Source organism: Microcaecilia unicolor, chromosome 3 (assembly GCF_901765095.1).
Source record: "Microcaecilia unicolor chromosome 3, aMicUni1.1, whole genome shotgun sequence".
In the NCBI taxonomy this organism is placed as follows: domain Eukaryota; kingdom Metazoa; phylum Chordata; class Amphibia; order Gymnophiona; family Siphonopidae; genus Microcaecilia; species Microcaecilia unicolor.
Genome location: NC_044033.1, coordinates 187,889,697 through 187,901,607, shown reverse-complemented (window position 1 = coordinate 187,901,607; position 11,911 = coordinate 187,889,697). Strand labels below are relative to the sequence as shown.

General features: G+C 45.6%; 1 protein-coding gene across 1 annotated transcript; it reads left to right on the top strand.

Annotated features, from left to right (window-relative positions):
- Positions 1 to 410: 410 nt before the first annotated feature.
- On the top strand, positions 411 to 11,577 carry PRPH (peripherin). The gene is made up of 9 exons (XM_030195247.1): positions 411 to 986; positions 3,620 to 3,680; positions 5,529 to 5,624; positions 6,221 to 6,394; positions 6,823 to 6,948; positions 8,901 to 9,121; positions 9,231 to 9,280; positions 10,667 to 10,746; positions 11,218 to 11,577. The coding sequence occupies exons 1-9, from the start codon at positions 472 to 474 to the stop codon at positions 11,263 to 11,265; spliced, it is 1,371 nt and encodes a 456-aa protein (XP_030051107.1). The 5' UTR covers positions 411 to 471; the 3' UTR covers positions 11,266 to 11,577.
- Positions 11,578 to 11,911: the final 334 nt, after the last annotated feature.

Below are 11,911 nucleotides of genomic sequence, written 5' to 3'. Positions count from 1 at the left end.
TCAGCTCACTGCATCCTCATTCTCTCCATGCAGGCAGGCAGGCAGGCAACAGCAAAGCTTTAAGAGTTTGCTTCATGCTGATCCCAGGAGACAGTACCTGCTGATCAGTTCTCTGCCCCAAAGGCAGCCAGATCTTATTAACCCTTTCTGAACCCTCTTTGCTGTGGGGGGGGGGGGGGGGGGGTTCCCATAGAGGATGGGAGCTCTGAGCCAGCTCTTGCTCTCCTGTCTTCCTCAGTCCTGTTATCCAGTCCCAGGCCAGCCCTGCAGCAAATGCAAACAGCCAGATCTGTGACTTTGGAATGTATCCTGGGAGGGAGGGGCTTTACTTGCACAATGGGCAGGGCAGAGCCTGGCTTATAAAACATGGGCCAGAGAATCCAGCTTCTTGCTTCAGCTTCCATCCTTCTAGCTGTCCTCTGCTCCCATTTCTCTGCCGCCCTCCTCTCTGCAACAGCAACAACTTTCATCATGAGTCATTCTGCCTCAAGGACCACATCTACCTCCTACCGGAGAACCTTTGGGGGTCCCCTGCTTTCCCCAGGCTCCTACTCCTCTTCTAGGTACTCCAGTTCTGCCAGACTGTTGGGCACCCCATCACCAGTCTCCTCTGCACGTGCTACCAGTTACAGAGTGCGGTCTAGTACTCCGCTCAGAGCGACCTATGATAAGGTGGACTTTGGGGTCGTGGATAGCCTAAACCAGGAGTTCTTAACCACGCGCAGCAATGAGAAGGCGGAGCTGCAGGAGCTGAATGACCGCTTTGCCAGCTTCATCGAAAAGGTACGCTACCTGGAGCAGCAGAACGCTGTGCTGGTGACCGAGCTCAACCAATCCAAATCCAAGGAACCCACCCGGGCTGCGGACCTCTTCCAGCAAGAGCTGCGCGAGCTGCGTAGGCAACTGGAGTTGCTGGGGAAAGACCGAGACCACATCCAGGTAGAGAGAGACAACCTGGCTGAAGACCTGGCAGCTGTCAAACAAAGGTGAGGGACAAAGGTAATGGCGGCAGCACTGGAGGAGGGGGACATAGGTGATAGATCAGGAGTGAGGCAGAAGCATGGCGGAGGGGGAGGGGTGATGCATCTGTACCTAAACCTTTGCTCTTCTGGTCCCTCCTTAGCATCTTCTTGTGAACAGACAGCCTTTGCGATATAAATACAGAATCGCTCAGGTGCTGGCAGCAGAGGTGTTGCCCTTGGGAAAATGAGAAAGATAAAATATGCGGTAATAAATCCACTTGTAGAGTTTCTAACCTTTCTCATAACTGCAGAACTCACGGTCCCTTGTATGTTTTATAGGGTGAGGTGCAGTAAATGGGATGAATACCCTCTAGTTGTTAGCCTGGGTGTGGCTGGGACTGGGGATGGTAATGGTGTTATAGGAACATTAATATGTAGCTGGAAGTGGGATCTGATTAGGTATCATAGGGAGATTTCCTCATGGACAGAGGGGGAATACAGTGTGCTGTCACAGGGAAATGAGGGTGTGGCTAGGGAGGGAGATCATAGGGAGTGCAATGACTGGAAGAAAAAGGGTGTGGCTGGGGTGAGGGATAGGGTTTATATTCCTGGGAGATGGGGACACAGGGAGGTGAAGAGATAGAAGGGTGGGGTTGGGATGTGGATATGGAGTGCAGTTCCAGAGATGAGGTTGTAGCTGGGTGGGGGGGACATAGGGAGCGCTAGCTCTGAAAGATAATAGTGTGGTTGTGGAGCAGAGTGGGTAGCATTAACATATAAAGATAAGGGTGAGGACAGAAGGAGGGTCGAAAGCAACTCTGGTAGATTATTACCCACCATTGCCTTTTATTCTTTCCAATCCACCGGAAGTTGGAAAGAATTACAGAAAGGGGGTCAAAAATGTCTGTCTGCAGGCAAAATAACTCAGAAAATTTAACAGAATAGTACAAAACTTGGTATAGAGGAGAACCCAGTAAAAACACATATCAAATTTAAAAATGGGCCAGATCAGACTGAGTGTCCAGGGAAATTAACCCCCCCCCACACACACACACACCAAAAATTAAAAAAAAAAAAAAAAAGCACCATCACATTTCTATGGGAGCAGTGCCAGCTTCTGTAGCATAAAAACACAATAGTTGGAGAATTCCTCTTTTAAAACTGTTCTCTACTCCCCCTCCCCCTCCCCCCAAAAGAAAAAAAAACTACAAATGGAAAGAATAAAAAGAAGTGTTTTTCATCTAATTACAGTCCTTTAAGGAGAAGGAAAATATTTATCAGCAATTTTTCAGTGCAATTACTATTGGTGAGTTCCCTTTGCAGTGAAATTAACCATGTGTAGTAGGTTTCTGTCATTTAGGAGTTGTGAGCACAGAAATAGTTCAAAAGCAGGGTGGGAAAGACACAGATAAAAGGAAGGGTGAGAGAGTGCTGTGGAAAGATTTTAATGCACAGAGGATGTGGGAAAGGAAAGGAGGCAATAGTGAGAAGCAGGAGAGGGTCTCCAGCAGAAATCTGTGTCCAGGGTTTACAAAGTGATGCAGGGCCACTCCCTTTTCTTACTGCATCCCTGCTGCTGCCCTGACGTTTTATGCTGAAATGACGTTATCTGTTAGCAGAGCCTTGTCTTGAGCTAAAGCTAAAGTTAATTTATTTTTGCTTCACTAGAAAAATCAATCGGTCCCCCCCCCCCCCCCCCCCGGTTGAGCTTGTTCAGGCTGGGGGTGGGATTCTGCATTACTCTTGCTTAGTAAGGCAAGTTATCCCAATGTCATGGGGCAGAGGGACAATAGCATCTGTGACCCCTTTCGTATCTCAGAACCTGAGTGGTGGGCTATCCTTTTCTTTCAAGTGAAGGGCAGAAAAAGATAGATGTGCTATGGGGTGGTGGGGTGACCTTCCCCCCTCCCCATGCTGCTGCACCAGCCCATGTCTGTGCCTGCAAAGACGGGTCAGAAATGTAATACTGAACGTGACTAGAAAAGGGAACTGGTTTTTATCTCCTCTTTACTGTGAAATTCTTTCTTTTTCACTATTTTATTTAGCTCTTTGGCAACACAAGTACAAAACATCAGGCCAGTAAAAGTTTACTGAAGCTGTTAAGAGAGGACCTGAGGCCATGCCTTTGTGGGATGATTTTCCGGTTTCTCTCTGTCTTTTTGTCTGTCCTCTTAATGTGTCAGAGAAGGACAGACAGCAATTCTCTGAGGAAAACCATAGGCCTTGATGGATAAGGTATACTTATATCTCCCTCCCCCATTTCTCTGCTGTGTCACTGTCCAGTCCTGTATGGAAGCTGCTGCCTTGTCTTGGCCTCCTGGCTCAGCAGTTCTCCTCTTGCTGGGGTCAGACATGTTGTGCTCATTGAGGGGGAGTTTGGCTGTATGCTGGGGGGGGGGGGGGGGGGGGGGAGAAGACAGCTAGGGGGGCATCCAAAGCAGAAAACAACTAGAAGTATCTTCCATGCTGCTGCAGTTCTGGAGGTGAAAACCACTCTAGCACTGCCCATAGAAATACCCTGGTTTCGTCCCTTCCACTAATGGACTCCGGTCGCAAACTCAAAGCTTTGATGACTGTTAGCGCCACTGTTATTGGCGTAATGCTAGCAGGAGGACACACTAATTTATTGCTAACGCCATCTTTCTTCTGGTGCTCAGGTTGGAGGAGGAAATTCACAAGCGAGCAGATGCCGAGAATAACCTGGTTCTGTTCCGTAAGGTGAGTGATGGGACACATGTGCACAGAACGTATTCCAGTTGTAGGCAGCATGGATGAGAACTCAGGGGCCCATGCAGAAAGCTTTGCAGTAGAGCCGGCACTCTACCACAAAGTTACTGGAAAAAAATACCGTGGTCAGAAGCGGAGCCAGGTTGAGCCAGGTTGACGGTGCGGGGGGAGCGAGAGCGGACTTCTGCTGGTGCCGGTGCACATTTTCAGTGCAACACGACGAGAAAAAAAATAGGAGCCAGCAGAACTCCGTTTGGGGGAGCAGCCACTCCCCTGGTGCCCCACCTAGCTATGCCACTGACTGTGGTATGCTATCATCAATGAGCATGAAAAGCAGTGGCGTAGCTACGTGGGGCTACGGGGGCCTGGGCCTCCGTAGATTTGGCCCTGGACCCCCCTGCCCCAACCCTCTCGATCCCCCCTCCCGCCGCCAACCCGCCGTCGCCTACCTTTGCTGGCGGGGGACCCCAACCCCTGCCAGCCGAGGTCCTCTTCTTCCTTCATTCTGTTTCAGAGTTGTGTGGGGTAAGCCAGACTTCGCATTGCTACCTTTTGTGACTTATCCGTTATGCTGTTTTTTTCAACAACCCTTTGAAGATATATGCTTCCACAATTTCTGGACATTTTATACAGCGATACTAATATTTCCTCGACTGTAAAGGAATATTATATAGCCCTAACGCAGCCCTGCTGGGCGAAACACAGCCAGTGTCAGGCTGATTCTGAATATTTTTGTCATATAATAAATTGATATTTCTCTCTTATCGATCTGCTCTTTTGTTTTTCCATGTTGACCTGGGAGGGGCATAGGGGGATCAGAAGCATGTCCTGCATTTGCATGCCCAGGTTATAGAATACTAGTATTTATGCGCCTAACAAGCGCAAGTATTTACACCAGTCATTACATAAGTACATAAGTAATGCCATACTGGGAAAAGACCAAGGGTCCATTGAGCCCAGCATCCTGTCCACGACAGCGGCCAATCCAGGCCAAGGGCACCTGGCAAGCTTCCCAAACGTACAAACATTCTATACATGTTATTCCTGGAATTGTGGATTTTTCCCAAGTCCATTTAGTAGTGGTTTATGGACTTGTCCTTTAGGAAACCGTCTAACCCCTTTTTAAACTCTGTCAAGCTAACCGTCTTCACCACGTTCTCCGGCAACAAATTCCAGAGTTTAATTATGCGTTGGTTGAAGAAAACTTTTCTCCAATTTGTTTTAAATTTACTACACTATAGTTTTATCGCATGCCCCCTAGTCCTATTATTTTTGGAAAGCGTGAACAGACGCTTCACATCCACCTGTTCCACTCCACTCATTATTTTATATAACTCTATCATGTCTCCCCTCAGACATTGAGCTAGCCTGTGCTCACACTTAAAGTTAGAAACATAAATGCGGATTTACGCTAGTGTTCTATAATGGCATTTGTACAATCTATAGAGAATTGACTGCTAGGTGTCACCCTTGAGCAATGACCATGCCTTCCTCTCCATTTCCCTCCCCCAGGAGCACAACAATGTCTGTGCAGCAACCTTAGCCTGGCCCAACTAATCTGCAGGCCACTTGTATGGCACTACACAGTACCGCCACCTGGGCCACCCAGCCAGCTCAGCTTCTTTCTTGCGTATACGATGAGGTCACTTCTGTTCAGAAGATTTGATTCTGCATCTCATATTGTTAGGACAGAGTTATATCTCAGCGGTGTCTGCATGAGTATGATGTGCATGCACTGGTGTATTAGTGTTTACATCAGTTACTGATCGGTTGTCAGAGTCTTGTGGATTGGTGTCTAATGCTCTGCTCACTCATTTCCTGGGTTGTTTCTTCTCCTAGGATGTAGATGATGCTACTCTGGCCCGCCTGGAGCTGGAACGCAAGATTGAATCACTAATGGATGAAATTGAATTCCTGAAGAAACTCCATGAGGAGGTAAAATTCTTCATGTAGAAACAAGGAGGCAGTAAATAATTACACAGGGAGTAGCAAATCCCAATGTAGGGATATGACCCTCACCTCACCCTCACCTCACCTCACAATTAACCGTTAACAAGATATAGGATTGTAACCCCTTCAGATGATACAAAGTTCCTGAGAAATAAGAGGCCTGATTTTTCTCCCGCCCTATTTGCAAAGAGTAAACTTACCTCTAAGGTCCTAGGGAATCTGTCCATGTGTTTCACTTCCACTGCTAGTAACAGCAACAGTGCGGGAAGGAAGCATGGTTGAGCCAGTCATGGGTTTACCCCATTGCATGCAGGGATTTGTAGTTCTGATTTCCTAATTGCATTCCTAAACTCAGGACTAGAACTGTGTTGAGCAAATCTATAGCCAATTAGCAGCTCTAGGAGTAACACAGATGTAGCCTATGAACAGTCCTCCATCTTTTTTTCTCCTGCTCACCTTGTGTAAGAGAGGTGGGCTGCTGTGCATACCTGTGGGTATCCTGATTTTCTTTGTATGCATGCACCCAAGTTTCTCTGTACATGCACAGTGTGATATGTTCCTTCTCATTTGCATGTGCTCAGGAGCTTCAGGATGTGCAGGTGACTGTTCACAGTCAGCCACTGCAGCTCCAGATGCAGATGGAGGTCCAAGCTGCAAAGCCAGATCTGACAGCTGCACTTCGAGACATCCGCACCCAGTATGAGAACATTGCAGCAAAGAACCTGCAGGAGTCAGAGGAATGGTATAAATCCAAGGTATCCACAGAACTGGAGTAAGCACGGAACATAGCATGCAGCTTCAGCTGGGGCGGGGAGATAAGAGATAGGTACTGCAGAGGCAGGAAGATTAGAGGTGAGTACAACAAGGGTAAGCATGGGAGACAAACAAGAGATAGCTGCAGTTGGGGCAGAGAGCAGGAGTCGGGTACAGATAGGGTTGGGGGAGGGAGGTGGGAAGTAAGAGGAAGGTGCATTTGAGGCAGGGAGCAGGAGGTAGGTATAACTGGAGCAGTGCCAGGTAAGCAGTAACTGAAAGTGGAAGAAGGAGCAGAGTTTAAAAGTTAAGCTAGGGGGAATTATGAAGGGCAAATGTTACTGGGTAAAAGACTGAGAGGGGAGAGAGCAGAGACTCTGAGGAGAAGAAAGATGCAGACCCCGGTGAAAACATGTTTTTCTCTCTGCAGTTTGCTGACCTGTCTGATGCTGCAAGTCGGAACAACGAAGCATTGCGCCAGGCCAAGCAAGAGATGAATGAGTCTCGGCGGCAAATCCAGAGCCTAACCTGTGAACTGGACGGACTAAGGGGAACTGTGAGTAACACCCACATCTCCCCCCCCCCCCCCCCCCCCACAGACACACAACCAATTAGAACAAATTTGACCATTGCCTTATCTAAAATAACAAATTTTAGACCGGTTGCTTCTGTACCTTACTTTGTCAAAATTATGGAAGGTCTAGTCACTGGGTATTTAGAAAGGTATTTAGATCAATTTAATCTTTTGCATGCCTCTCCATTGGGCTTTCATGCACTACATAGTACATGATTACGTTGTACACATTACTCAATTTAAACATATCATGAGTAATGGTAACCGAGCATTAATAATGCAGTTATACTTCTCGAATACCTTTGATCTGGTTCATCATGATATACTTCTGAAGAAGTTGGATAGTACTGGAATATCTGGTAAAGTGTTGAAATGGTTCAAAGGTGTTTTTTTTTTTTTTTCAAGTAGATCCTAGATGGTTAAAATGCAGGGAGAGTTTTTGGAATGTTAGTCGCCTTCAGGGGTCCACTCTGTCAACAGTTTTGTTTAATGTACTATTATCATTTCTGGGCAATTTGCTTGAAGGGCTGGTCATCAAGTTTACATATATGCTAATGACATTAGTGTTTTGTTTACAGTTGACTCCACATTAGAAAACACACTTTCTATAGTAACTAGGTGTATGTCTCTCCTCAGCAATTGGACGAGTAGTCATTTCTTACAACTTAACAAGGAAAAGACAAAATTTGTATTGATTGGTAATAATGTCCAACTTCGACAATGACTTTACCTTTGAAGTAGACAAGATAACATATAAACTGAAAAAATTCGATCAAAATTATAGGTATATTCATTGATTTAAAATTAACTAAGGAAGAACAAATTAAAAGCTGTTTTTGGATAATGAGGAAATTAAGAAGCATACGTAAATATCTTCATAACGATGAATTTAAATTGGTAGTACAGTCACTCATATTAAGTAAACTGGATTTCTACAATATAGCCTATTTGGACATATCTAAAAATTTACAAAAACGGCTACAGACAATCCAAAACAGGGCCATTCAATTAATTTGTGCTTTAGAAACGTCTGCTCATATTCCCCCTTTTTATGTATCTTTCTACTGGCTCTTAATTGAGGCCTGAATTGTATTCACACTTGGAAGCTTAATTTTAAGATTTTGTATGGTTTAATCCCCTCATATGTGCTTCTTTTAATTTGTGGCCTATATCTAAAAATTCAAGCTGCTATCATTTCCAAGTCCTAAGAGTATACAATATTGGAAACTAGTTCAATCAACGTTTCTTTATCAAGCAGCCAGATTTTGGTCCGTTTTACCAGAAAATATTAGATCTGTATCTAATTTTGATTCTTATAAAATTGCGATTAAAACTCAGTTGTTTCAGAAATATGTTCTGGGGAAATGTTAATGATTATCTAGCTGTACTATAAGGCTTCTAAAGTTTAACTGATTTGGAAGTACATTCTAGGGCAGGGGTGTCCAACCTCAATTCTCAAGGGCCGCAATCCAGTTGGGTTTTCAGGATTTCCCAATGAATATGCATGATACCTATTTACATGCACTGACTCCATTGTATGTAAATAGATCTCATGCATTTTCATTATGGAAATCCTGAAAACCTGACCTAGCAAGGACTGAGGTTGGACACCCCTGTTATAAATGATGATATTTAATAATTATAATATTAGCTCCTAGTATCTAGTATTCGTTACATTATTCGCTTAGAACTAAATTTGGTAAAAGTGGGATAGATGAACTGTAACTGTAACATACACTACCCAGAGAGATTGTTATAGTATGTGCAGGCACAGATAGGTCTAGGTCTGTGTAAACCCTAAACTAAGTCCATACAGCAGCTATTGAATGGAATTTTCAGCAAGGATCGATGTCATGGTGATGAAAATGTGAAACAGGAACTAAAATCACCTTTCCTATGGCTCATTAACTATGCGTATGCTTTTCTTTCACAAGAATGAGGCGCTGTTGCGTCAGATGAGGGAGCTGGAAGATCAGTTTGGTGTGGAGGCCACTAGTTACCAGGATACCATTGGTCGACTAGAGCAGGAGGTGCAGCACATGAAAGAGGAGATGGCCCGGCACTTGCGCGAGTACCAGGATCTGCTCAATGTCAAGATGGCACTGGACATTGAGATTGCAACGTACCGTAAACTTCTGGAGGGTGAAGAAAGCAGGTACAACTTCTGCTCCAGGGCAAAGTTGAGAGATGGGAGATTTCTGGCAGCATGAGGCTGAGTTTTGCTTGCCTTTCCTGATCTCACTGTGCTGTTTACCTCCCCATAGGATTGCTGTCCCCATCCATTCTATGGCTTCCCTGAGCATCAAGAGCCCTGGTAAGCCTGTGCTGAGGACAACATACATATTTTTTTTTTTTTCTCCATTCTGAGTATTGAGCTCAATGCTGTTATTCTGTGATAATGTCCTTTGGAAAAGCACAAGCAAAATGTCCACCTTCTCAGGCTGCATTCCTGCATCTGCTAGTTCGGGGCTTTCCAAACTGTACTAAGGACCCCACAACCAGTCAGGGTTTCAAGATATCCACAATGAATAGGTCTGAGCTATTTAGGAAACGAGTAAAGTATTATTTACTCCTGATGTAAGATTATATACAGGGTTTACTAGATACTGCCGTATCTTCCACCTCCGTTTTGATATTGTAATTTATAGCTTTTGATATTACGTAAACCATGGGCAACTCAAGAAGAGGGTATATGTACACTTTTATAAATAAATAAAATCAGTTTGAGACACTGGAGCGGTAAAAGGGGCCCTGCGGAGCTTTCGGCACGTGGGTTTGCTGAATGCTGAGGCTGCCTTTTACTGCCTCCGGTAAAAGGCATTTTTAGGTGCAGGGGAAGGAAATGGCTATGTGCTAAGAAATGGCATTGGTGTGCGGCCATTTCCAGGGGGAGCTGGAACTACTACTGGGTTCCCCCAGGAGCATGACAGTAGAGCCGAATCGCCGTACGGCAAGCTGGCGGTAGGCCCACTGCACTTTGACAAAAGGGCCCTTTAGTGCATACAGATTAATTTCAAGCATGTTCATTACGTGCATCCTGCAAACCTGACTGGTGAAGAGTCCCTGAACAGGTTTGGGATGCCCTGTTCTAGTGTACTATCTGACCAGCTGAGGACAAGAAGGCAGTGGTATTCCTTGTTCAGCTGCCACCCGGGGCGGGTCGCCACTGCGCACCCCCTCCCCCGGTGCATCACCTCCATGCCCCCTCCCCGGGTGCATTTTCTTACCTCCTAGAGTGTTGGGCAGCGGCCGCACAGCTGTTGGCTCCGCTGGTTCTCTGCTCCCTCTGCCTCAGAACAGGAAGTAACAGCAGAGGGAACAGGGAACCAGCGGAGCCGACAGCCATGCAGCTGCTCCCTGCACCCCTCCTGCAGCGTGCGCTCAGGGCAGACCGCCCCCACCGCCCCACCCTCGGTACGCCACTGCAAGAGGGAGAGGGAGAGAGAGAGATGTTCTGGGGAGGACAATTGGTGAAGGTGAAAGTGAGAGAGACGGATCCTGCATACACTGCCTTCTTTTCCCTCCATTCCCCTTTTTCTCCCTTTCTTCTTCCTTGTCATTCATCCACCTGCCTATCTTTCTTTCCATGCTTGTTGTTGACTTTTTCTTTTTTTCTCCCTCTCTGTTCTCCGTGCTTTGACATCCCTGTTCTTTCTTTTTTTTTTTCATGCTTTTCTTTCTTGCTGCTTTTTCTTTTCAGCTGCAGATATAGATCATACTCCTGAGGTCCACACAAGGAAAACGGTTCTAATCAAAACCATAGAGACACAGGATGGAGAGGTGAGTCCCAAGGTCTGAGAAGCCTGCATTGAGCTAAAGAGCCAAGAGTGGAACATTACGGACAAATTGAGATTCATATTTTTAATTAACTTGTCAACTGTTGTGATGTTGCTTAACAAATACTGGTATGATGTAGCACAGGGCTTCCCAAACCTGTCCTGGTGATTGCACAGTGGTTGGATTTGCAGAATATCCATAATAAATATGATGAGGTACATGTGCATACATTGAAGGCCCAGTACATGCAAATCTGTCTCTTGCATAGTCATTGTGGATGTCCTGGAAACCAGAGTGACTGCGAAGTCACCAGGACTAGACTGGGAAACTCCGGCAGAGACGAGAAAATGTATGATTGCGTGAATACACATTTATCCGAGGAATTGCATAGGTTTCTCTTTGTGTGTAAGAAAAGAAAGGATTCTAGGGGGAGCTGAATTTTACGTTGTCCCTTTTCCTTATGTGATAATACAGGTGGTCACTGAGTCAAAGAAAGAGAAGTCAGCAGAGGTGGGAAAATGACCCATAATCCCAACATGGCATTTTGAGACAGAGAAAAAGCAACTGGATAACTCAAATAGAACGACCACCAAGGAAAACGAGCAGTGGCAGTGAAGAAAGAAAGAGAACCCCAAGCAGCCCTGTGATCTGTCCCCTCCAGCACTACTGCCACTTACCGATGACCCAGAATTTCTCTCACTGACCTTTCCATGAGGTCTCCCATACTTGTATTCTTCATAACCTTCTCAAATCTTGATCTCAGTAGCCTAGTGGTTAGTGCAGTGGACTTTGATCCTGGGGAACTGAGTTCGATTCCCACTGCAGCTCCTTGTGACTCTGGGCAAGTGACTTAACCCTCCATTGCTCCTGGTACAAAATAAGTACCTGAATATATGTAAACCGCTTTGAATGTAGTTGCAAAAAACCTCAGAAAGGCAGGATATCCAGTCCCATTTCCCTTTCCCTTAACAGACTTCTCACATACTGACCTTCCCATGATGATCTCTCAATGATTTCTCCCTGACGTGTCCGATAATGGTCTCTTACTGGCCCTGCGGCAAAAAAAGAGGGTCCAACAGTACACAAATAACAGCGATAGAAAAAAAAAAAAAGCACAAAAGGGCCTCCGGAACTGGAACAATGGTACAGTCTTAACCCCATTGCAACT

Coding starts and splice junctions, on each gene's coding strand:
- PRPH (XM_030195247.1), top strand. CDS start 472: ATGAGTCATTCTGCCTCAAGGACCACATCTACCTCCTACCGGAGAACC. Junction 987..3,619: donor CTGGCAGCTGTCAAACAAAG/GTGAGGGACAAA, acceptor TCTGGTGCTCAG/GTTGGAGGAGGAAATTCACA. Junction 9,281..10,666: donor CCTGAGCATCAAGAGCCCTG/GTAAGCCTGTGC, acceptor TTTTCTTTTCAG/CTGCAGATATAGATCATACT.